The sequence below is a fragment of the Hemicordylus capensis genome, chromosome 3 (genome assembly GCF_027244095.1).
Source record: "Hemicordylus capensis ecotype Gifberg chromosome 3, rHemCap1.1.pri, whole genome shotgun sequence".
Classification (NCBI taxonomy): Eukaryota; Metazoa; Chordata; class Lepidosauria; order Squamata; family Cordylidae; genus Hemicordylus; species Hemicordylus capensis.
Window position 1 is genome coordinate 351,054,050 of NC_069659.1, and position 26,948 is coordinate 351,080,997.

Genomic DNA, 26,948 nt, shown 5'->3' on the forward strand with positions numbered 1-26,948 from the left:
CTAGTGGGGAACTGCACAGAGCTTATACGGGTGAGGACGCATGACAGACCCTACAACAGGTTCTGTGTTGACTTCCTTCACTCCCTCTGGCAGCTGGAAGGTAAATGCTCTCAAGAGGGAGGTAAAGAAAACGAAGAGCTCAACTCGTGCTATGTGTTCTGCCAAACATGCACGGCTTCCTGAAGAGGGGAAAAAAAGAGAAGGCACTAAGAATCTCACACTTGCAGCACTCTAAAGACCACTTCATACAATACAGTGAAGCGTATGCATTGGACGGCACCCCTTTGCACATGGCATAGACGTCACATCTGAAGCACTGGTGCGCTCCTATTCCACCATGTGGATACACAGCAGGGAGAAAAGACTAAATATGTGTACACATGAGCCCTATTCAGATGCTATGTTCAGTACTTGTACAACAAGTGTGCAGTGTAAACAGGTGCAGAGGCGTAACTATAGGGGGGGCAGGGGGGCACGTGCCCCGGGCGCCATCTTTTCTGGTCACGTGGGGGGCGCCGCCATGACAAAAAATTTTTTTTTAATTTTTTTTATTTTTTGTTAATACAAATATTTCCTGCTCAGTGCAGCAGCACTGCAGCAGTCAAGGGAGCGCGTCGGCGCCCCCTCCCCCATGAGCGATCCCTTCCGTGCCGCCCGCCCCCCCCCCCATTGCTTTGCTGGCGCCTGGCAGCCTGTCAGTGGCCTGGCTTGGCGGTGGCGGCGGGCGCTTGTGAGGAAAAACCTAAGTATAATGTAGTATGTGGGGGGGGGCGCCATTTCAGTGCTTGCCCTGGGCGCCGTTTTCCCTAGTTACGCCTCTGAACAGGTGCAGATCTGTGCACAGGTACAGTTATTCACACATTATTCTGAACACAGGTACAGCAGTATCCTTCCTTTCTGCACCATGCGTTTGAGAGGCCTGTGCCCAGATCCACTTTTAAAATGGACACAGGTACAATGATTCACACAAAAACATCTACAAGTCTACAGACATCTGAACATTCATACAGCATAATGTACGAATTGGGCTATGGTTAAGCAGAATTATGAAACCATCTCATATGTGACAGAGTACACTACATGTGCATGCATTTCCATGTCGTGTACACTCCATCTATTTTGGAGCCCCCAATCCCAGGTTCTCTAATGTTGCTGGACTTTTGGCCACTGTGGTTGGGAATGATGGGAGTCGTAGTCCAACCACATCTGGGGGCCCAAGATTGAGAATCCCTGGTCAATAGCATGAAGCCGTCCTCATCTCCATGCATTTTTTAAAAGGAGTAACACTTTTCAAACTCACACTACCAAATACAAAAAATAGTGCACTGTTTGAAACTCAGTGGTATATAAATACCTGTAGTAATAGTAGTCGTAGGAGTAGTTGCCCAGTTTAGGGATGTGCAGAAACAGAGGTTCGTGCACAGGTTCAGCACCGTGGGGAGGGTATCAGGGAGCGGGAGCTTTTTTTTAAAAGGAGAGCAGGTCCTTATCTGATCTCTGCCACTGCATGCAACTTCCTGCTGTAGCAGCACTTGTCCCAAATACCCACATGCGGCGCTATCACACACATGGCACCCACGCAGGCTTGGATGCCACATGCATGCTAGAGCTGTGTGTGGGCACTTGGGGCAAACATCACTGAGGCAGAAAGCTGCATGCGGCAGCAGAGAGCAAGTAAGGACCTGCTCTCTTTTTTAAAAAAGATCCTGCTCCCCACTCCCCTCCCCATGGCCCTGAACCAGTTCAGACCTCATCCAAACTGGTTTGGTGCCAAACCTGTGCACAGACCTCGGTACACCTGTGCACAAACATCCCTAGACCAGTTATATCCACTAAATACGTTTCGTTTCCTTTCCCCTACCTGTATCTCTAATGGACTCTTGATAGAGTATTATGCATTTTGTGAAGTCTTCTGAGAATGAAAGCCCAGAGTTGCTCCCAGTTCTAGAGAGCCTAGATTTACTGGAATATTTTTTTCTCCTCACTAATTTCTGATCCACCTTGGAAGGACACATGCGTCATTCTTGCTGCCTATAAGTCAAACTACACATTATGACAACTGTATCGCTGCTGGTTGCATTTTAGGCTAAACAGCTGGGGCGGGGACAGGGGAAGACTGGCTTGAGTCTGGATTGGAACGGATGCCCCAATTTGGATTGACTGTAGCATTAAGTAAAGGAGGCTCTAAATCTTTGACCTGCCACAGTCACAGTCTGTATCCCCCATACTGCATGCTGCTGTTAGCATTTACACACACACACAACACACCCCAATCACTCACTTGTTGTAACATGTAGTTTGACTTACAGGCTCTAACTTATTACTTTTTAAAAGGCCAAAACTTGAACAAAGCCAGTACATTGTGAAGCTAGTCTCAACATGTGGAACATTAACAAGACTACTTTTATGTTGAAATTCAAAGGGAAAGTGGTGTCTAGACATTACAGGGAACCTGAGGCTAACTCACCTCAGCTTGGCCCCTTTGTGATGTCCAAATGATCACAACCAAGCTTTCTCCCCCAAACCTCTGAATGAACCCTCGGTTTGTAGTAAGGAACACTTAGCAAACCGAGGCTCCAGAGGCTCCAGTGTTTTGCTCAAACAGGAGATAAGGGAGGAAACTCCTCCCGCTGCTTACGTGTGATTGGCTGCCGCAGCTTTCATTCCAAGGATGGAGGAAACCCACACAGCCAATTCCAGCCCCGTTTCAGTCTCCCAGACTGCAGATCTTAATCACCTGGGAGTGCACCGGGGGACTCAGAGGCAAACTTGTAAACTGCCCAGAGACTTGCATTTTGGGCGGTATACAAATGTGTTAAATAAAAATAAATAAAACTGCGGATCTGTTGGACCTGTATATACAAATAAATCCCAAGGTGCCCATGTTTTTAAAGATCACTTGTAAAGTGTGTGTGTGTGTGTGTCTGTGTTTTAAGATGCCACTACATTTACCTGCCCCAAATGGGAGGAATTCTTCTCTGGCTGTAAAATTCCCATGCTTATCCAAGAAGTGATTCGGGTTAAACTGTTGAGGTGTCTCCCAGTGCTTGGGATCAAGAAGGACAGAGCACAGATCTGGGACAACAAGGGTCTCCTGTAAGAAAGGGAAAGATGAGTACCTGTGTACTTCTGAAGATCTTGATCAGACAGATATAGATGGAGATGAACAGGTATGCACCCTTGACAGTGCATATAAACTTGCCCCAAGGTGTATACTAAAGCCGACTCAGTGCCATGACTCCTGCTAACTAAGCAAGGAGGCACTTTTTAATAAGTCACTTTATTTTATTTAGCAAGAGAACAGCAAATGTCTGTTCAGCCCAACAGGGCTGTCCTTCGGGCAGGGCAAGCAGGGCAACTGCCCCGGGCCCTGTTCTTTTAATCCCCATTAGAATTAACTGGAAGGGGGCCCCACACTGGCTGATTTGCCCCAGGCCCCACACTCCGCCAGGACTCTCTAGGGAGAGCCCTGCAGCTCGAGCAAAGTGTCCCTCCAGTGGCTGTTGCTGGTGTCTACTTTATGTTTCTTTTTAGATTGTGAGCCCTGTAGAGGCATGGAACCATCCTTTTCTTTTTCTGTGTAAATGACTTTGAGAACATTTTTGTTGAAAATCAACGTATACCTATTCACTAATAATAAATAATAGTAGTAGTGACCAACATGACAGGCAGCCTTCCGTTGACATTAAGGACTTGCTGCATGACTATTAAGGGAGCCCCAATGGCATAGTGAAGGGGCTACTGTGGAATGACTTAAAACCACTTCCAGGAAGCCATGCAGTATTACTGCCCTTGTTTCCCATTGTGTGAAAGCAGTTTCGGGTTATTCTGCAGCAGCCCCACTATGCTGCACCATCAGGGCTGTCTTTCAAGTTGCTCAGCGGCCCTGGCAAGGTACCTAACATCAATAGAGGGCTGCCCATAATATAAGCCTCTAATAATAATGGCTGACATACTGCACAGCAGTACATCAGCCTAGTAACATTGTGTTTGCATAAACTGCATCACGCAAGGGAAAGCTAATTGGGCTTACTTTTGTATAATACAACTTGCACACATTGGGCAACTTCAGTGGTACTAGGCTGATATACTGTTTCACAATACATCAGCCGCCATGCCTTCTGTGCCCTTTTCTGGATAGAAAGCTAGGGCTGACTAAGATGTGTATAGTTGGGTAATACCATAATTACTCAAAGAGAAGATGACTCTGAGGTTAAGACTCCCCCCTAAGATAGAACTTAAATATTGGTTGTACAGAGAGCTGCTAACTTCAGCCCTCCTGCCGATGTTGGCCTACAGCTCCCATAACCCTTGACTATTGGCCACTGTGGCTGGGGATTATGGGAGTTATAGTCCAAAAACAGCTGGAGGGTCAAGGTTCAGCATTCCTGGTATAGGCAATATTGAGCTGCATTGACCAAGGGTCTGACCCAGTATAAGGCAACTCCCTATGTTCTGATGATTCTATCATAGATGATCTTTACAGAACCATATTTCTGACCCTGACTGGTTAGGGATGTTCAAGTGCAGCCTGCTCCCTTCCTTGGGGAGGAGGGCAGGATTGGAAATAATACCTTTGGAATGAAATGTCCAGATACGTTCATATTGTCTACACTCAGTTTGGGGAGCCCAAACAAGACGATGTTGCTGAAGCGCTGGATCTCATGCACCACAGCATAGGTGTAAGGCACCTTCTTCCAGTCTCCGTAGCAGATTGATTTGGAGAAACCCAGCTCACTTCCTAGCTCTTTTTGGACTTTCTCTGAGGAGGGGTGGGAATGCATTTAGATTCAAAAGCCAGAGAAAAATCTTGCAGAGGCAGCAGTTTTGTCTTCAGTCTCCATTTCTAACTGAAGCGTCTAGAATTGCCCAAGCAACGCTCACCTGTTAAATTCAGTTCAGCAGAACCTCCAGCTAATCTGCTAACAGGCAAAACTAAAAGGAATACTGATACAATCATGCACACATGTGGTTAAATAAAAGAGAATGAAAGTGCTTGGAGTGAGTTTATGTGGCACATACAATGCCTTCCTTCCCATACCCCTAGAAGCTATTACCTTTTACAAGCTTACAAATATGTGCAAACGTTCTGTGTCTTGCTGGAGCTGAAGAGCCAGTTCTGCCTACAGGCCTGGCAACCATCCAGGTAGCTAGTTGGCTACTGAGAAAGATGAATGCAAAATCTTCCCAGCCACTTTGAAGCACAAAGTCACTCCAAGCCAATAATTTCCTGGCAGCCATCAGCTACGGATCTTAACACTTTGATACCCGCCCTCCATTTCAATCACAGGGTGTTTTCTCTCTCTACACAGATGTAGCATAAGCAAGTTCACATGCTTCATACAAATCCTCCTCACCTTGAATATCAGGATGAGCCACCATAAGGAGCAGTGCCCACAATAGGGTGGTGCTTATCATGTCTGTGCCTGCAGCAAACAAGTCAAGAAGAGCTTGAACCAGGTTGTCTTCATCAAATGTAGATGTGTGGTCAGCTTTCTCCTGTGGATTATAGTTAAAATATTGCAATCCCAGATCCTGGGTCCTGTACAATTCCAGTTGCACATTCAGGCCCACTGAATGTAGGTGTGTGTGTGTGTGTGTGTGTGTGTGTGTGTGTGCCTGTAACCAGTCTCAAAAAAATTTGGGGGGGTGGGGTTTTGTTTTTTTCAGAAGTCAGGGGAGGCAGGTTATAAAATGTTCAGTGAAAACAGTCAGTGAAGCTGGGGAGGAAAGAGAATATTTTGGTGTGGCATGTACACACCCTGCCACCAGCTGGCTACAGACCTGTGTGTGTGTTGTGTGACTCATACATTATTTGTTTGCCATGTGGAATTCATGCATTGGTTTTCAGATTTCCAGAAAAAACCAGAACTTTTATGATTGGTGGACCAATTAAGACAAAGCTATTGGTATGTTTAGAAGTGGACTGTACCACTGCAGAAGGCGAGTGAAAGAAATGCATAATTCAATGCTCCACCTATGTCAAAAACTCCCTTCACACAGACAATTAGCATTTCAGGGAGTTTTCTCCCTGATAGACTCTTTCCCCAGGCAGGGGATTTTGGACTGAGGGGGAAGCATTCAAACATACAATCTCAAATATCTCAGGATGTTTACACTAGCCCATTTCAATGCATTACCTACCACAGTGCTTGGAGGAAGGTTTAGGAAAATCTCATATGCCTAAAGACTCTGCCCCTGGGCATCAAGCATGATTAAAACTACAGCTCATGTTTTACTGTATTGTGAGTCATTCAGGGATTTCCACCATCATTATATCCTCCCGCTTTTAACCAGTTTCCGAAGCCATTCAGATCTCTGTTATGTAAGCCTTTTACTATCTGACTAGAAAGATGAGACGTCCCTAAATGTCACCAACTTTGGTGTGACTGCTAGTAAAATCCATCAACAGGCATTAGCTCCTGCATAGTGAAAGGTGTTCAAATTTACTCTGTATAGGTGGACATTGTTGGATACAGTATTAACTATGTTACTGTACTGTGTTTAATTACATTTTTTCCTTTTCAATCTGTATTGAGTTATTTACTAGTATGTAACAATAAAGATTGATTTTGTTTGTTTGTTTGTTTGACCTATCTATACTCTCAGGAATCTCTCTCAGCCCTATCTTGGAGAAGTCAGGGAGGGAACTTGAAACCTTCTGCTCTTCCCAGAGCGGCTCCATCCCCTGAGGGGAATCTCTTGCAGTGCTCACACATCAAGTCTCCCATTCAGATGCAACCAGGGCAGACCCTGCTTAGCTATGGGGACAAGTCATGCTTGCTCTCCTCTCCTCTCCTCTCCTCTCTCTTCAGGCATACTGCTCTGTGCCCACATGATCCATGCTGCTCCAAGCAGCACAGATCTCCGGAGGCCAAGACGCAGCATCCTGGCCTCTGGGTATCCCACAATGCACCACATGGTAAGCATGGTGCATTGGGGGATACCTCCATGAGACAGACGTTCTAGGTGCCCATCTCTGTGTGTGCTTGGGCTGCAAGCAGCCCAGACATGCACACAATCCCAGCAGCTGGGTTAAGGGCGCATCCGTCCCCTTAAACTCGGCTAAATTCCAGGCTTAGAAGTTGAGTTTGGCTGGGTGGGAGCACCAAGATCCACATGGATCCCAGCACTTCACATCAGCAGCTTAGCCAGGCTAGGTTGCCCTAGCCTAGGCTGGCTAGGCTGCTCATGAGACCAGCCTTACTACGTGACAACAACACACCAGTTGTTGTCACCCCCCAGCTCAAGTTCATTCGGTTCAGCTTGCAGAGGAGGGACAGTACTAACTACTGTACATGGTCGAATGTTGTTTCCACCTACATTTTACTGGAGAGGCATGGATTGATGGGTGCACGTTGGACCTACAGGATCATTCCATGAAGTTAAATGCAGGGATTACACCACATTATTTTGATCATAAGGGGCTTCTATGCTTTTAATCAAGAATCCATATATGAGGACTTTGGATTAAATCTGTTCATACTGACAGTTGCTGACAAAGTCTTTTGAAAATTGCTTAGCAAAGCTTTATGCAAAGAGAAGTCTGACTAGCCATGGGTCAGATAAATGAATTTAGATGGGTGCAGGTCATTTATGCAAATTAGATACTGTAGATAGCTGATTTTTCTAATGGGAAAAACCACAAGAACACAGATGGTTGGGTGTTAGCCAAGGGTTGGCGATCCAGTCCTAGTCAACTGACTGGCGAGGTCACCTAATCCTGTAAATGATGCAACAGTTTCTGTAAATGATGCAAGAGTCCGCAATACATATTTTCTGCAAACAAGGCAGTAGTAATCAAACGACATCTTTCTGATTAAAATGGGTGATATCTTCTAATCAGAAATGGCCTATCAAAACTTAACATGTACCCCAAAACCATCCACTTGAGAGGCTTAGACCTTCCTCTGAGTCAAGAGATTATAAGAGTTTAGGCCATGTATTTGATTTTGGGACTTTTCTCCCCTTTGTGGGGAGCTCTTCTCTCCTTTTGGGGATTTTCTGCTCCTTTATGACCTTTCCCCCTAGCTTTGGGCTTCAAGCTCTGGTTATGGTCTCTTTTTAATTTTTCTCTTAATTTTTTATCAGATTCCCCTGTTTTAAGTTCTATGCTTTTCGCTGCTGAGACCAATTTGCAGATTGATTCAGCAGGAGTGGTGAAATGCCTACTGAATTATTTAATATGTTTAGACTTCCTTCCTTCCTTCCATATTTATATACTACTCACTACTGAAGTCTCTTAAGCGATTTATAAGAACAAAACAACCCAAATGATTAAACATTTAAAGCATATATACAATTTAAAATTAAAACAATAAATAAAATTCAACTAAAATGTCAACTAAAATAATTACAACTTCAGCTAAAAAGCCTGGCTGAAGAATGTACCTTCAGTTGTTTCCTAAAAGCCATCAGGGATGGAGGAATTCTAATCTCAGTAGGAAGTGCATTCCACAGCCCGGGGGCAACTATTTGGAGGTGACTCAGAGACAAGAGAAGGCCTGCCTTTGAGTCTCCACCAAACAAGCCGGTGGCACCCTCAGACAAATCTCCCCTAATTGTCTTAATAGGTGGCAGGATTCATAACAAAGAAGGCATTCTCTTAAATACCTTGAGCCCAAGCCATTAATGGCTTTAAAGATAGTAATCAGCACTTTGTATGTTCCCCGGAAACCTATCGGCAGCTAGTGTAGTTCTTTCAAAACTGGAGTGATATGTTTTCTTCAGAACAACCTGGAGCTTTCCCAGACAGGAGGCTTTACTGCGAGGCTTTACAGTGAATTCAAAGTTGTCCCCCACCCCACCCCAAAAAACCTGATGCAAAAAGTGGATTTTTTAACCACAGATATAAATCGGGCCACACTCTAATGTGCAATGAAAAACCTGAATTGTGTTTGTGAAGTGCTCCCCAATAGCTCACAGGAACTTCAGGGTAAATTTGGCCGATATGTGAACACACACTCCCATTCCGGAGGAGATACGAACTAAAAGCCGGTTGTGAAAAACTTCCCAGAGACCAACCTGGCGGCAGCATTCTGCACCACTGGAACAGAGAACATGAGCTAACACCTATGTGTGCATGCCTGAGCCAGATTCAAATATTACTTAGCAGAAACTTACTTTGTCCATCTTGGCCAAATAGTAGTCAATGTAGCCCTGTGACTCTGGGAGTGCCTCCTTCTTTTTATGCTTTTCTACTTCCTTCCTGATAAAGGAACGAATATCTTCACAGGAGGACAACACCTTCTTGTTAGGTTCAATAATATGTCTCATAAAGGAAGGGAGGATTTCAAAGATCTTCAAGAAAGACAAAAGAAACCTTCTGTGAACATCACTGAAAGTTTTGGAAACCCATCTCCTGCCCACACAAACTAGTTTGAAATTCATCCGATTCAAGCCCATTTTAAATTGCACCAATCTCTAGATAACTATTGTATCCTGGAGATCTTAATAACTTGAAGATGTGAAAAGTATTGGATAAAATACTGTTTGGGTGGGAATTCCAGAGGAGGGGGTCATACCTCAGTGGTAGAGGATCTGCTTTGCATTCAGAGGGTCCCAGGTTCAATGCTTAATATCGAACAGAAAGGGCTGGGAAAGACTTTGCCTTGGAGAGCCACTGCCAGTCAGTGCAGACATTACATGGCTAAATGGACCAATGGTCTCAGTAGAAGCAGCCTCCCATATTCCTATGCTCCTGATAGCTTCAGTCGGAGATGGCAACCCTATCTCCAGCACTGAAGCATGCAATAAAAAAGAGCCTATTTCACCTGCAGGAAGACTGCCTGGTTACATGAGGATGAGAATACAGTATCACTGGAAAAAGCTGGAGGTCATGAAAAGCTCAGTTAGGGAGGGCCATAGCTCAGTGACAGGGTACATGGTTTGCATGCAGAAAATCCTAGGTTTAATACCTTCCATCTCTAGTTCCAAACGATCTATGGAAAGAGGGCAAGAAATCTCTTTCCCAGCCTGAAGAACTGTTGCCCGTGAGAGCAGACAATCCTAGGCTAGAGAAACCAGTGCTCTGATTCAGTATCAAAGTGATGTATGCGGGTGCCGTGTTATTCCTGCAGGAAAAGAGCTCTCCAGCAACACAAGGAATAAACAAATAAATACTCACAATATCTCCAACACTGCCCCCCAATTTGTTGAGAATATTGATGTGTTCAGTCAGCTTGCGACAGACTTCATCTTCCATGGAATGAGGTTGACCAAAAGCCAAGGCACAAATCACCTTGGAGACCGAATGCAGGATGGGCAACGAAGGGTCCAGAGGCTGCCCTGCAGGTGTAAGCACTACCCATCACAGTCACATCCACATTCCTCCCCTGGTCCAGGTAGAGAAATTCACAGGTGCTCTCCCCGACCGTGAATATTTCAGAGTATTTTCTTTGGGCCAATGTGCACATACAAAGGAAACCTAAATTCCCCATGCAGTGGTGTACAGAAGTGTTTCCCAACCATTTTTTATCCCGAAGCACAGGCATATTTTTTTAAAAATTGGGGCATACTGCCCCCAGGACACTTCTTTTTTGCAGTGGCAAAACTGCAGCGCATTTTTGTATTTTTATTTACTTATTTGTGCTTCCTCCTGCTTCCTTATTCTTATATATTCTTTATTCTTATTCATACTCATCCCTTGCATTCCTCCTGAGGCTGACTCATGCAAAATGCTCCGGGAGATTAATGCATCCCTCCTAGTACATCAGGCAGTAAGTCAACTCCAAAACTAGGGGGAGCAAGAGGTTTGAACTCCCCACTTTTGGAGCTGACTCAGAGTGGTTCCGCATGGCACACTGGCCTCTGTCCTGCAGCTCGCTAGTGTTCTAGGGCAAAGCTGTTGGGAAACACGGGTATAATACCTGTGGTGCATGTGGTGGCCACATGGAGAATCTTGAACATGACTTCCCAGCCTGCTTACATGAGCACAAACACTGCAGTCACAGAAATGAGAGTGCCACATTAGCACACTGATCAGTTGACAGACTAGCTATCATTTGACTGCAGTCTAATCTGCCATGAAGCCAAGACAGTCACTATGTGTGTGGCAGTTTTACCACTTTTCTTTCATTCTGGTGCCCTTAATCCCTTCCACCTCCAATTCCAAAAGATCCATGGAAAGAGGGCAGATAATATGAAGCCTGAAGAACTGTTGCCAGTGAGAGCAGACAATCCTAGGCTAGAGAAACCAGAGAGTCCTAGCAAGGGCAGGAGTTAGGGGCGTAGCAAAGTTGTAGTGGGCGCAGAGACAAGATTTTAAAATGCCCCCCCCCACTGACACTCAGCTCATGAAGTAAAGAAATCTTAAATGAGGCTGAATAGTAGTAACAAGAAGCATAGTAAATTTTTATATATATCCTATGTGCCACAATAGAACATCATCCTAAATTATTTTTTAAAAGGTTTTGTAAATTGTGGATGATGCAAGTCATTTAATAGTACTAGAAAAAGACCTGCTGTTCTAGTAGCTCCAGGTCTTAACACGCACATCAATTCCAGAGGATGAATACAACTGAAGGAAGCCCGGGCAGGTGTGCAGCTGGGGGAGTCAGCCATGTGACTTGCCTCTGGGGGGGGCCAAGGCAGTGGGCCCCCAGACAACTGTCTCCCCTTGCCCTATTATAGTTACGCCCCTGGCAGGAGTGAAGGAACAAACCAAGCAGTGTAGCAAAGCTCCCCTGGAAGTTATTCACACATGGCTTCATGCCGCGGGGTATCTGAAGAGCAAATCTGCTTCACAGCAGATTTGCAAGATGTTTAATCTGGGGGATTAAATGGACAGTTCACATAGGGCCGGCTCCTCTCCACAATCCCTGGCTGCTCTTTTTCCTGTGTGCTCCCACTGGCTTACTCCAGGTTTTTCCTCCAACTAATCACAAATCACATCAGAGAGGAAGAGAGTGAGAGAGCTTTTTTGTTGTTGTTAGTTTGACAGCTAAGAACAGAAGAACGGCATGACAAGTTGCCAAGCAGGCAAATCAAACAGCAGAATGCTTAACCCGAGCCTGCTGAATCTGACCCATATCTTTGCTGATTTTTATAATGAGCATGCCTTTGTGAGTGAATGCCTTCATCACTTCATGTCCCCCTCCACACACACATACACAGACACCCCAGACCGTCTAAGGGGCAGGGAAGTTTCAGGTGAGTTGCTATTGGAATATGACTCAGAAACAGAACAGGTAAAAGACTGCATGATTAAGTGGATGCAAAATTCAAACAGGACAATTGAAATGCAACAATGGGAATATCAATTGAAAGTGAGTATCAAATTTACAGCAAATAGCACCCTAAGAGAAAATTGGTATAAAATGTATTTCTGCTGGTATATTACTCCTGTGCTGATTGCAAAGATGGATAGTAATTACTCTGGAGATTGCTGGAAGCATAAGAGCCATGCGGGAACATTTTTATCATATGTGGTGGACGTTTAGTAAAGTGCAACAAATCTGGAAAAAAGTTCACCGTAAGATGCAATACATTTTAAACATAAATTTCCCTTACTCACCAGAGGGGTTTTTTGTTGTTGTTGTTAAATATGACTAAATCTTATATTCCTACTAAATATATGGAGTTGTCTTTATACATGATTACTGCAGCTGCCAATTGGAGACTACACATAATCCCGACTTTAGATGAGTGGCTACTAAAGCTATGGGAATATGCCTCTATGGCCAAGATTACTGTTTATTTACGGAACACTTCAGATGAAACATTTGCTTTAATCTGGGAACCTTTCATAATTTATAATTTAGCACAGGGTCAATACCCACATACAAGATTTGTTTGGGGTTTTTTTTAGAACAGATGGTTAATTAAAGGATTATTACTGGATTTTTAATAATACTTGGTATAAGGGTGGACTTTTGGAAGGTTGACAATGGAGGGTTGTTGAATTCCTGGTTGATGTATGTAATTATGAGATGTTCAAGAGATGTTAATGTATGATAATTATGAAGTTACTTTTATCTTTTTTCTCTCTATGTTCTTTTTAATTTCTGTAATCTTTCTGGAAAAACAATTAAAAGCTCAGACAAAAAGGTCTCAGGTTACATCAAGCTGTAGCCTCCATTCTGCATATCTAAAGCCTATGTTAAGATCCACATTTTGCAGTTTGTGCTTGTGTTTAACTCAGGAATTTCTCCCTCCCCCTCCGCTTCTGGAATCCCTCCACAGAATTTCATCAATTATTAAAACCCTTCCCCTGCTCCGTGCTTGCAATTGCAAATACTCAGAGCACACCATACCAAACACAGCTGTCAAACTCTCCTTCACTGAGTTTTGAAAAATGCCGTGGCCACTCCGCACATCAAGGGAGAAGTGGTGGGCCATAATAGAAGCCCTGGTGGGTTTTTCCCCAAAAGCTGCTGAAACTAGAGGAATTTTTAAGCCGGACATACCTCAAGCTAAGCCAAGTGACGTGAAGCCTTAATTCAGGGGGAAACAGAGTCCTGTCTGTACTGGTCCATGATAGCCTGCAGGGACTTCGGGGTAAATGCAGCTAATATGTGGACTGGCACACTCCATACCGGAGGAGATTCAAAGTAAAAGTCATGTGTATAAAGCCTCCTGGCTGGTTAATTGCTATAACTGCAAGCATCTCCAAACAGGCAGCAGCCATCGATGGTAAAATTTGCTATCTGCCTGGGGCTGCTTATGCTTCCCCTTTGCTTGCTGCAGGCACCACCTTCATGCAATTCCCTGCTTCCAAGTCAGATTGGTTAAACTATATTTTCAGAATTGTTTTATTTTCAGAATTGAATTATGGTTAAACTCACATATAACAAAAGCTCAAAGGAGGCTGATACAATGGAGACATTTGTGCAGAAATAGGTTTTACTTATCTGGTATTGCAGGGGAGTTATACAGCTCCATAATTCCCCTGCCGCAGTGGCCTTGGCCACTTTGGAAGGGGTGAGGGGAGCTGTAGACCAGCAACATCTGGGGACCCAAGTCTGAGAATCCTTATGATACTAGAACGGCATGATACAGGACTGGATAGCCTTATAATTTATTTTCAAGGCTATCAGTGTGATATGTTTGGGAAGGGGATTATGTGAACTCATGATGTGTTTCATTTTATTTTCATGTTATACGTTTTATGTATTTGTGTATGTAATTGTTATTATTATTATTATTATTATGAAGAATTAATAAAGGGGGATTAGACATTTTACTGGAGGATAGATTTATCCATTGCTGTTAACGCTAATGGCTAAATGGAGCCTGAGGATGTACATTTCTTGCACTTTGAGGACCCTTTTTAGTCCAGATTTTTTGCCAACACTGCAGATCAAGACTATTTTCAAGTGGAATGCAAGGGCATCATAGGAATAAGTGTTCTGCAGCACTGATTTTTGCAGCTACTGAATCATGAAGCAGCAGGCAGACTGGGCAAAGCAGCTGGCAGACCAGGTGCAGAACTGCCCATTTCCTCAACCATCATCACCACATAAGTACCCTTTTCACGTGCAAAGGCCTCCACCAGCTGATGGGCCTCCTCTTCTATTTGATGTTCCAGAACCTTCTTGCCCTGCATCATCTTCTGCAAAATAGAATGTCCGAATTGTCTCTGCTGCTTCCAGGTTTTGCCATTGGAAAACATAATACCTGCCGTGGTCAAGAACCAGCGATATATCAGAAATAGTATTTTGAAAGCAATTTATTTATTTATTTATTAAAGAAAATTACAGAAGAGGGAGGAAGGAAGGAAGAATTAAAAATAGAAAGAAATTACACAAATGCAGTAACTCATCAGCGAATTTCATTTTCCCCTTTCTTGCTCTACCTAATTTGAATCAAAGTGTAGTAAAACAAAATTCCTACTTGTATTAACTTGTCACCTAATAATACAAGTGAGTGCATAATTTGCTCAATTCCATGCTGGTTAAGGTTAAAATGAAACAAAACACCCCAGCAGCATATAACTAAGGGGTTCCCAACAGGGGAGACCTGGAACCCCAGGAATCCTTGGAGGGCTCCCAGTGGGTACTCGGAGCCCTTCTGATTCCCCATATTGCAGCTTTGCTATTTGTCCCCCATCTGAGAATTGACAGCTTGAAGCCGACACGTCCTCAGTGATGTGTTTGCTGCAGAAAGGGATGGAAGAGGGTGAAGACACTTCCCCTCTGCTCCTGATTGGCTAGCAATATGCTCAATATACCTCTCCCCTCAGCCTGACAGGTTTCAGAATATTAGCACTAAGTACTCCTGTTGAAATTAATGGGACAAGTACACTTCAATGGGAGTACTCAGCAGTGTTCTCTCTAATTTTTTTTTTTTTTGGTAATACTGCAGAGCTGGTATGGCCACGCCCCTATGTGAGGCCATGCATGGCCACGACACACCCCTTGCATGCTTGCGTGGCCACACAAGGGGATCTGGCGTGGCAATCAAAAACTCACTCCCAACCGAGGATCGCAGTGGTGGGGAGGGCTTTGCTTTCGTTCCTGCAGGGAATGAAGGCAAAGCCCTCTCTGCTGCTACAGTCCCCCAGGCAGGGAGTGAGTTTTTTTAGCACCATGCTTGGTACTTTCAGAGCTTGGGGCAGGATGATGGTGGGTGCTGGTACTGCTTACTGGCGTGTGTCGTCACCAAAAAAAGCCTGGGGAATACTCATCAGTCACTTAGTCTGGAGCCAGTGACTGGATTAGCCTATTAAATAACTGTAATATTTAACTGTGAGAACACACACTGAGTCTCTGTGGGATACCTGATCTGAAGGTTTGCAACAGAAAAGAGGTACACTTGTTTAAAAAGGTTGAGACCCGCTGATAGAACTGCCCCTTTGCATTTCCCAGAGCATGAAAAGCTTACCCTTTCCATTTCCCAGAACTTTAATCATTAGGGTCATTGGTCGGCCCGACAATGCTTCAGAATGGTCAGTCAGCCCACTATGCACGGTTTTGAATCCGGACAATACAACCAGCGGTACGTGTCCTATCCATATGGTGAAAACATTTCCGTAACTGCTGGCGAGCTGTAAACGAGGTCAAAGCAGACAAGACCAATGTTACACTCACAGAGGAGAGGCCCTTCCATGAGGCAGGTGAGGTGGTTGCCTCAGATGTGGACATGAGAAGGGAGACAGAGGGCAAAAAGCACTATCCCACCACCATTGCCCTCATTAGGGATGTGCACGGACCTGTTCAGAGGCCCTTTTATGGGCCTCCAAACAGGTTCAAACACTGGGTGGCTCAAAGTGTTTGACGGCAGTGGGGGGATAACTTTAAGGGCAGGGGAGGGTGCATTTGCCACCGCCCGCCACATTTCCCTGCCGGCGCTCGCTGAAAAACTTCTATATGCATGAAAAGCCGCCATATGCATAGCCGGGGGTGGGGGTGGGGGTGAGCTGAGCAGACCTCCCCGTGGTGGTGGTGGCAGCAGCGGGTGCAACTTCTGGTGGGCCTGTCCATCCGGTAATGCCTGTGCAGTGGGCTTGAGACACTCAATACTCCCACTGCACAGGCATGCCCGGACGGACAGGGCCACCAGCTGCTGTGGCCACTGCTACCATAGTGGAGGCCTGCTCAGCTCACCCCCCCCCACCTCCCAGCCATGCGAATGGTGGCAAAAACAGCTTAGATGAGCGCCGCAGGGCAGGCGTGGGGTGGCAGCACACATTTGCAGGTCCTTCCGGAGACAGGAGGCCATGGACCAGATCCCCAAGGTCCGTGGGAAAGATCGCCTCTGGCTGGAGCGCCTACTTTGACTGCACTCCAGCACCCTCCCTGCAGTCCACACCAAGCAGCATCGGCAGCATCACCACTGCTTCCTGGGCAAGCATTAAGGTGTCCCTGGCAGTGTCAACGCCGAAAAAGAATTCAGTGCCTCTCCTTGTGGTCCCCTTCCCCGGTGCTTCTGCAATTCAGATCAATACCATCCCCAAAAAAGGTTGGGGGCTATCTGTGACAAGAGAGAAAGAAGAGGTAAGTCTGATGCCAATTGCATTCGCCTCTGATCACATCTGCATGGGGCAGATCTGTACCCCCTGCCACAAAGCACACTTCCCACTTCTGCTTACTCAACTAGGAGTCATGCAGTTCTGGCTTCCTGCTTCTGGGCACTTTCCAGATTAGACCCTGCAACGGGGTCACGGCATATCTCTGAAGTGTGCTTCCACATTTCCTGTGTTGTGACACCGCAGTCCCCACGCTGTCAGCAAGGTGCCGTTCACATTTCCGATGCCTTGCTTCGAATTTAATCACTGCGATTTATTGATAGAACACTGTATGTCCGGCATAAAAAGGTTGCTGTTTTTCGGGTTGCTAGTTTTCATGAGAATGCTCCCCCTGCTGGGTGCTTTCTATTTACGTTTTGAATGCGATTTGCCTGAAAGGAAGCATTTTGCCGCTGCTGAGCGTCTAATCTGGAAAGCGCCTTGATTGGGCAGCAGCATCTACCCACAATGTCCCATTTCTAAGCTGGTTCAAGCCAATCTAGTTTGATTTATCTGATCAGCAAGAAGGCAGGTTGACATTTCCACTTCAAAAGGTACAGTTTTTTCTCTCTCTCCACAGCTTGTCACTGAAAGCCATATCAGTGTGCGTATCGTGGGATGAAGCAAGATGCTTATTTAGTAAGGTGATGAAGAAATAAGGCACTTTGCATATAGTTAGAACTACTCTTCAGTGTCATTTAGGGTTGCCAGCTAGCTAGAAGACATGCAACTATTTTGCGGACCTAATGCATGCGTTGCGGTGCTCAAAGTTCTGGGGAGCAGCTGGAACATTTTGCTCACACAGAACACTTTGCTCTTATGAACAGCTTCTCTTTGTCTCCTTCACCTTCCTACTCACCATCCATCCAGTGGAGGAGCCAGAGCGGAGGTTCTGCTTCAGTGGCAGGTGGCCTCCTTCATGTGGTGACCATGGTGGTGGCAATGAGAAGTTAGCAGGTAGCTAACTAACTTTACTCAGTTAGCAGTTACCCCTGCTGAGTAAAAAGGCACCCTTTAAAGAGGTGAATCTCTTCTGTTTATCATGGGGAAAGCAACTGCTCTTATCCATCCCCAGCACAACATTCCTTCAATGGCTGATGTTGGTGTTAACTTGGGTTTGTTTTTAGATTATGAGCCCATTATGGACAGGGGAATATCATTATTTAGTTTTCTTTGAAAACCACTGACAAACCTTGTGTTGAAAAGCCGCATATAAAAGTTTGTAGTCGTAGAGAACAGCAAGCAAGTGGGAGACTGCTTATGCACCACAGCGCCAGCATGCAAAGAGGCTGGCTCAGCAGCTAACTGGCTGCCCTGTCTCAAACCAAGAGGGGAAGTTGCTGGGTGACCCATGGGAGAGAAGGACAGAGGACTCTTTGTGTGGTAACCTAACCAGGATGTTTTCCAGATTACACGCTGCAACGTGCTCACATCGTATCTTCAAAGCACCCCTCCATATTGTGCATTCCAGCACCCTCCCTGCAGTCCTAACCCTAATCGGTGTCACTGCATTGTCAGCAGGGTGCGTTCACATTTCCCATGCCTAGATTCAAATTTTAAGGATGCATTTTTGTCCGGGGATTAATGTGCCTCTGGTTGTAACAGCCTTGTGCTCCTCCCCTCTCTTTCCTAGGATTTGTCCTCCCTAGGATTTGTCCTCTTCAGCTGCTTCCAAATTCAATGACAGCCCTTCTGGTCTGAAAGCCATCCTAAGCATGGTGATATGAGTTTGGCTACACATGTTCAGAGACTCTCTTTTGTAGAATAGCTAGGATGTCTTTCCATTCAGCAGTGTGAGTCATTGTATAATCATGCACGAGTCAGTGTGATCCTGCCTCAATTTCATCAACATAAGATGGAAATGATAGAGGCACCTCTGACAAGGACTCATAGTGTGAGCTTCAGTCATTCACCTCTGACACAGAGGAGTGGTAAATTATGAGGAATTTAGAGAGGTTACAGAGAATGACATTTATTATTCCAACTACAGAGCAAGGAAGTCATAATTATTCCAGGATGGACACAGAGTAAAAGAATGCAGTCCTACGTTTCTCCAGCCTTTCAATGCATGCTTAATCCTCACTCTGCTGTTTCTGTTCTGCTTCCCCTCCTAATGGTGCAGCAGGGAAATGACTTGTCTAGCAAGCAAGAGGTTGTTGGTTTGAATCCCCACCGGTATGTTTCCTGTATCGGGCAGCAGCAATATAGGAAGGTGCTGAAAGGCATCATCTCACACTATGCAAGGGATGGCAATGGTAAACCCCTCCTGTATTGTAGCAGAGAAAACCAGAGGGCTCTGTGGTCTCTAGGAGTTGACATCGACTCGACAGCACAACTTTACCTTTACTTACCCCTCCCTCACCCCTTTCTCAACACTGCCTTGCCTTCCCATTTCCCTCTGGATTTATTAGATGCAGTCATTTCCCCTAATGCCAGAGGAATGTAGATTGGCTCACCTGCTTGAGCCATCTGGATTGTTTTACTACATCATTTCTAAGGATCTTGGACACAACTCAGGATCTTGTTATCTTTGGCTTTCTGTCTGTGGCTCACAGATTTGCATATTGTGGCATGGGAACTGATACATACAAATCCATACCTCCTTGGGCAACAGTTCTTCTATGCAGACCTAGAATTATTTGCATTGGTATCCAACAAGTGGGAAGGAGGATTTAAAAATATCTTTATCTAGCAACAGTCTGTTCCTATGATCAAAATTTCATGCTAACCATATTAAATTAGCTACCTTGTGGCAAAATGAACAAGTACTGAGTTTTTAAAATATATATATTCTTAAATATATATATTGGCTTTATAATAAACTACCCTAAGAGGTCCTCAGAACTGCAAGTTGAACTGCTGTGTTAATTTTTTTTAACCCCCAAATAGTAGTTTTAGAACAGTGGTTCTTAATGTGGGGTTCACCAGATGTTGCTGAACTATAACTCCCAGTATGCCCAGCCACAATTTGTTGTAGCTAGGAATGCTGGGAGTTGTAGTTTAGCAATATCTGGTGGACCCCACATTAAGAACCACTGTTTTAGAGGATATGGAAGCTTTTCACACAGGGCATTTGAAGCCTGTTAACTCACATCTCCTCCAGAATTGAGGGGGTGCGTTCACATATCAGATAGATTTACCCTGAAATCCCTACGAGTTATCGAGGAGTAGTTCACACAGAATTCGGGTTTTTCACTGTGCATTAGAATGTAACCCGATTTATATCCGAGGTTTTTAAAAAATCCACTATTTGTATTGGATTTTTGGGGACAACTTCGAGTTCACGGTAAAGCCACCCTGTAAACCCGCGGTAAAACCTGCTGTGTGTAAAAGCCCCTGTGGATTTTAAAAAATGAATTTATTAAACACATTTAATACTCAGCCCTTCTGTTCTTAAGGTCAGTTTATAATAAATTAAAAGTAACAAAGACAAGTAAAACACAACATCACCACTTAAAAGAACAGATAAGCAAAATCCACACAGTGGTCATTCACACAATCAAAAACTACCTGGGTATGGTTCTGTGGAAGCAAGGTCAGAGGAAAACCTGAATACAAGTGATTGTGTGGAAGCAAAGTAGATGGAAAAGCTGCCCAGGTTTTCCTCTGAACTTGCTTCCACACAATCACTTCTACCCAGATTTTCCTCCCACTTTGCTTCCACACAACCAAAAATTGGGAGCACACGCAGCTCCCAAACCTAGGGGCTTTCCAGTTTAGCTGCTCAAAGGCAGCTAAATGCCTCATTCTGGCAAATCACATTCAAAACGTAAAACCTGCAGGGGGAGCAGTCTCGTGACAACTTACAACCTGAAAAAACCCACCTTTTTTTACACCAGACATTCGACATCCTAGCTCTGTATTGTAGCAATGAAATCCAAAACAAGGCCTTGGCAATGTGAACGGCACCCTGCTGTCTGCATAGGGACTGCAGTGCCACAGCACAGGAAGTGTGGGAGCACACTTCCAAGATACGACATGACTCCGTTGCAGGGTCTAATCTGGAAAGCGCCCTTGATGAAAGACAGTTTTTGATTGTGTGAATTACCTCAATGTTGTAGATACATCAGAGACAAGCTATAGTCTATTATTAAGGCTCTGTACACACCTAGCAGTAATCATATTAGACGTATATAGTAACAGGAATAGGAAACAGACCCATTCCTATATAGTAATGAGACAGACCCAAGGTTGTCCCAGGTGGACCTTCTCAGAGTTCTGGGCGCCGAAGAGGTACGTGGGACTCAGGCTCATGGGAGGGCCTTCTCTTTTGCAGCCTCCTCCTTATGGAACACCCTGCCTCTTGAGATTCGTAATGCCACCTCCTTTCTGACCTTTAAAAAACTTTTGAAAACTTATTTATTTTGCCAGGCTTTTAGTTTTTAATGTGTGTTTTTGTGTGTTTTTCCCTTTTTTACTCTTGTTTTTATTGTTGTTTTAATTTATGTAAACCGCCACAAGTCTATGGAAGTCAGACGGTCAATAAATTTGCTAAATAAATGAATAAACAAACAAACTCTCAGCAGACATTTGCCTTAGGTCTACCTTATAAAGACTGTATAATATCCCCTGCTAACTGAGCAAAGAGGCACCTTTTAAAGTGCTGATTCCCTTATGTTTAGCAAGGAGAGAGCAACTGGTCTTATCCAGCCCCAACACAGAATCGGTTCAGTGCCTGTTTCTGGTGTTTACCTTATTTTTCTTTTCTTTTCTTTTTAAGATTGTGAGCTCTTTGGAGGCAGGGAACCATCTTATTTTTATTTCTTTTTTCTATGTAAACCACTCTGAGAATTTTTGTTGAAAGGTTGTATATAAATATCCATAGTAGTAGTACATATATGTAAGGAAGGGGAAACCATCTCTCCAAAATGCTGTCCAAGTATATAGGATGTGAAATGGCCTTGATTTGAAATGAAATCCTATCCAGTATTAAGATTTCCCACACCTTGCTTTGCCATCCTTTGATTGTTGGAGGTTTTCTTCATCTCCATCTGACAGGCACTTAAGCTGCTGTGAAGAGCAAAGCTATCAACCCTTTTCTAAGAGATGGTATTTTCTTTTCTATTTTCACACCACCCAGTAGAATCAACCCTGAGATAGATGAAATAGTGAACCTTGCTATTTATATATTTTTAAATAAATATGTATACCCCGTCCCTCCAGTATACAACTGCTCAGGGTAGCTCAAAAAATCAGTTAAACAGATACAATATAAAAACAATATGAAACTAATAAAATTAATACATTAACTAAAATCAAAACTCTGTTAAAACCAAGTTTAAAATTACAAATTAAAAAGTTAGAACTGACCAGATAACCTTTTTGCAGTTTATTCAGTTTGGGGTGAATATATGGCCGAAGCACTTTCTGGATGCCATTTTATTATTTCTGACATTCCGACATAATTCTGACATTAATTCCTATATTTCTGATGTGAAATTGGGAAAATAATGTCACCCTATTTCATCCTATTATGCTGATTTGGGGTGATGTTGGAGCAGTTCCAACATCAGGAATCTGACCTTGCCCAGGCCTGCCAGATGTACAAGGCAGATCAAATATTTAAAAACCTCTCTAAAGAGATGGGTCTTTAGCTGTTTCTTAAGAACACTGAAGGAGGGAACATGGCCATGCACACAGGACAGGGCCTTCTCTGCTGTTGCCTCCAGACTCTGGAATGCTCTCCCACTAAATGTCTGCTCTTTGATGTCTGTGGCTGCTTTAAAAAACAAACTAAAGAGTTTTTTTATTTGTTCAGGCTTTTACCTTTTAGGAGCTGCTGGGTCTCTCAGCTTTCCTGCTTCTGTCTTACACACCCCCACCCCTATCTTTTCTCCCCTGTGTGTTTTTTAATGGTTTTTTTAAAATGCTTTACTGATTCTAAGGTTTTAAATGTGATTTTTATGGAGTTTTATTGTACTCTGTGGTCGCCAGGCTTTGACACCGACTTGATGGCACACTTTACCTTTACTGTATTATAACTTTTGTAAAGTGCCTTGGGATATCTTATGAAAGGTGGCATAAAAATTGAACCAATAAATAAACAAACATAGTGGAGCACTTTTGGGAAGGTGTTCCAAAGCCAAGGTGCAGCAACCAAAAAGGCCCGGTCTAGTTCCCAACCAAACCTCAGCCAATGATGGGGAGATGAGCAGGGCTCAAGATGATGAATGGAAGGCTCTGGTAGGTTCCTATGAGTGGGGGCTGTCCAACAGAAACCCTAGCCCCAAGCCTCGTAGAGCTTTAAAAGTCAAGACCAGCACTTTGAATCTAGCCTGGAAGCAAACTGGTAACCAGTGAAGCTGCCGCTGGACAGCTATAATATTCAGGTGTCTATCTTATGTTTCTTTTTAGATTGTGAGCCCTTTGGGGACAGGGAGCCATCTTATTTATTTGTTATTTCTCTGTGTAAACCACCCTGAGCCATTTTTGGAAGGACGCTATAGAAATAAAATAAAATAAAAAATAAAGTGGCTCACACCAAAAAGCATCCTTGCCGCAGCATTCTGGACCCGCTGAAGCTATATTTTTAACATTATCTTTCCCTAAAATTATTCGTGTCCCAGGATATAAGAGCTGTTCTTGCTATTATGACCTCAGCACACAAAACCACAATGAGTCTGTGGTCTTACAGATGGGTCAGCCACGTCTTTTTTTCTCGAACAAAATTGTCTCAGAAAGTTATGCGGCTTCAAACATCAATTTAGACAAAACAAATCTACCATAATTGCATGGTTCTGCTGTGCCTGGTCCTTACCATCTCAAAACTGAATGCTCTCCTTCCCACAAGCAAAAAAACAAACAAACAGAAAAACTGGTGGCATATCAAAGAGAAGCCTAGGATAGAACACTGCTGCCTGAGAAGATCACACTATTTGCACACACGACACTAAAATGTATTTTGTGTAGTGCAAGCAGCAAAGGAGTGACTGTTGCTATCGAGGAAAGAATACTGAAGACAAATGGAGTGTACATTCTAGACTATGTAGGGTTTGTACCTGCATTCTAGGTCCACTCAACACAAACCCATTCTTGTGTCATGTATGAGATTTTCATCATTGCTCTGTGCCTTTCTCTGCCCTTCTGCCGAGTAGGTGCCATCTATCAGTTTTGGCTGATACGCCAGCTGCGTCTGTTTTTTGCGATGAACAACCTCAGAACCTTGGGACATATGCTGGTAACCTCCAGACTGGACTACTGAAATGTGTTCTATGTGGGGCTGCCTTTGTACTTAGTCCGGAAACTGCAGTTGGTACAGAATTCGGCGGCCAGGTTGGGCTCTGGGTCATCTCTGAGAGACCATATCACTCCTGTGTTGAAAGAGCGACACTGGCTGCCAATATGTTTCCGGGCAAAATACAAGGTGCTGGTTATTACCTATAAAGCCCTAAACAGTTTAGGCCCTGGGTTTTTAAGAGAACGTCTTCTTCGTCTTCGCCATGATCCCAATCCCCTTTTGAGACCATATGGAGAGGTTCGTCTGCAGTTGCTGCCAACTCATTTGGTGGCTACTCGGGAATGGGCCTTCTCCGTTGCTGCCCCTGGACTTTTGCACTCCCTGTTGAGATAAGAGCCTCCCCATCTCTGGCAACTTTTTAAAAGGCACTGAAGACGTATTTGTTCACCTAGGCTTTTAATTAGATTTGTAGTTTTAATACTTTTAATGTTGAGTTTTAAATGATTTTAATTGTGAACTGCCCAGTGACTCAAGTTTTGGGCAGTGCAGAAATATGTTAAATAAATAAATAAATAAACATCCAATTATATGAAGTGGGTCAAAGAAAGGTGCAGTGAGATGACATCACATTGTGCAACATTACACAGGACCAAGGGACAAAAAAACCCCATAGTGTAGTGGCAGTTCTGGGTTTCCTGCAATGCCGATTTCCACCACCATCACCCCAGTTCTAGGGATGTAAGGACTGGTCCGGGTGGTTGGGGGTTCGGAGCTTCGGGGTTGAACCGAAACCACCACCACCACCCCGGTTCCATCCGGACTGGAACCGAACCCCTAGACAATTAAATTTTAATTTTAATTTGCCTTCAGCCCCTTCGGGAGGCTTCCTGTAGGCCACGAGGCGGAGGGTCCACCAAGGTTCCCCCTCCCCCCACTGGCCTCTCACATCACCACCGCAGCCCAAATTTAATCAGTTTACTGGCCCATCCGGGCCTCCATAAATCAGTGCAGTGGCCATTTTGGAGGCCGCTGCACATGCGCAAATGGTGCTGGTTATTACCTATAAAGCCCTAAACAGTTTAGGCCCTGGGTTTTGAGGAAAGAATACTGAAGACAAATGGAGTGTACATTCTAGACTGTGTAGGGTTTGTACCTGCATTCTAGGTCCACTCAACACAAACCCATTCTCACAGAGGCCATTTGCACATGCACAGCGGCCTCCAAAATGGCCACTGCACCGATTTAAGGAGGCCCAAATGGGCCAGTAAACTGATTAAATTTGGCCCACGGTGGTGATGTGAGAGGCCAGTCGGGGGAGGGGGAACCTTGGCGGACACACACACACACCTGCGGCCTACAGGAAGCCCCCTGAAGGGGCGGAAGGTAAATTAAAACTTTTTTTAAAAAAAATTGTGAAACCCCTCCCCCTGGACCGGATCAGACTGGGGGGGCTGGAGGGGTGCTGGACCGAACTGGTCCAGTAAGGTGTGAGTCCAGTCCGGACTCAAACCGAACCAGCCAGTTTTATGCACACCCCTACTCAGTTCCCCACTGCTCCATGAGGGAGTCTCCATCTCCACAGGAGTTCCCAAAAGGAGGACAACATGTTTCTCCATACCTGAACATACATCACCCTTCTAGTTGTTCCACGTGGAGTAGGATTGCCCTGCTGTATTCTTGTTATTGTTTAGAGAAATACCTTCATTAACGTATCCTGGCGAATCTTCCAGCCAACCTTCCACAGGCTCCCAATGAGGGGCAATGGCATGGGTCCAGAGGGAAAGCGCCGCCGGATCCATAGCAGCTTCACATAGTGCACAACCAGAAAACAGATAGCAAAAGCGGCCAGGAAACCTCCTATCATCATCGCTGTCGGCTGTTTTCTCTGTGTTAAGCTTGTCAGTCAGGTGAATAATTTCCTTCTGGGCTGACTTCCTCTCAAAGACATACAGGCTTCAGCTCATTCCCTTTTATACACAGAGTATAAGATGGCAGCCAGAGATACATCGTGATTAAGCAAGCAAAACATACACGTCCTCTTGGCACCCTTTCAGACTAATTTGCAAGCAAGGAATGCGGCCTTCTTCATATGTGCAGTTGCTGCTTTAGCACGTGCCGCAAAAATTGGTAGGTGCTCAGACAAAGCAGGGAAGTTCTTAATTGCCACTGGTTCATGTGCATTACTGCAAGAACCCCAAAGAAGTCATGTTGGCAAGCATGCTCCTGGGTGGTGCCAATTAGCACTCTCTTTCAAGGTTTTTCTAAAGCTGGGCATGTGATGGTAAGTCTTCAACTAAGCATCCTGAGTTAAGCAGGCCTGAGGGCACTGTGATGCTTTGGGTTAATCCATTCCTTGCTCCAGGCCAGCTTTTGAATGGGGCTTTAGTTTCCTGTATTCTGGTCCTGGAGTAGAGGCGGGGCTAAAAGCCAGCAGGAAGAGCATTGACAGGGGCTTAACTATAATAGGGCAAGGGGAGACATTTGTCTGGGGGCCCACTGCCTTGGGGGCCCCCCCAGATGCAAGTCACATGACTGACTCCCCCAGCCGCGCACCCGCCCAGGCTTCCTTCAATTGTATTCATCCTCCGAAACTGATGTGAGTGTTAAGACCTGGAGCTACCAGAACAGCATGTCTTTCTCTAGTACCATTACATGACTTGCATCCTCCACAATTTACAAAACCTTTTTAAAAATAATTTAGGATGACGTTCTATTGTGGCACATACAAGTGTGTGTGTGTGTGTGTGTGTGTGTGTGTGTGTGTGCTTTTTGTTACCACTATTCAGCCTCATTTAAGATTTCTTTACTTCATGAGCTGAGCGTCAG

The 26,948-nt window shown here is 44.6% G+C and overlaps 1 protein-coding gene across 1 annotated transcript; it reads right to left on the reverse strand.

Moving 5' to 3' along the window:
• LOC128350631 (cytochrome P450 2C31-like) lies at positions 1 to 25,989 on the reverse strand. The gene is made up of 9 exons (XM_053309021.1): positions 25,822 to 25,989; positions 15,823 to 15,985; positions 14,467 to 14,616; positions 10,127 to 10,287; positions 9,124 to 9,300; positions 5,358 to 5,499; positions 4,575 to 4,762; positions 2,953 to 3,094; positions 1 to 179 (listed from the first exon to the last, which is right to left on the reverse strand). Exons 1-9 carry the CDS (start codon positions 25,987 to 25,989, stop codon positions 1 to 3), a joined length of 1,470 nt encoding a protein of 489 aa, XP_053164996.1.
• Positions 25,990 to 26,948: the final 959 nt, after the last annotated feature.

Coding starts and splice junctions, on each gene's coding strand:
- LOC128350631 (XM_053309021.1), bottom strand. CDS start 25,989: ATGATGATAGGAGGTTTCCTGGCCGCTTTTGCTATCTGTTTTCTGGTT. Junction 15,986..25,821: donor GCCAGGATACGTTAATGAAG/GTATTTCTCTAA, acceptor CCTCGTTTACAG/CTCGCCAGCAGTTACGGAAA. Junction 10,288..14,466: donor GGCCTTTGCACGTGAAAAGG/GTACTTATGTGG, acceptor TTACACCTGCAG/GGCAGCCTCTGGACCCTTCG.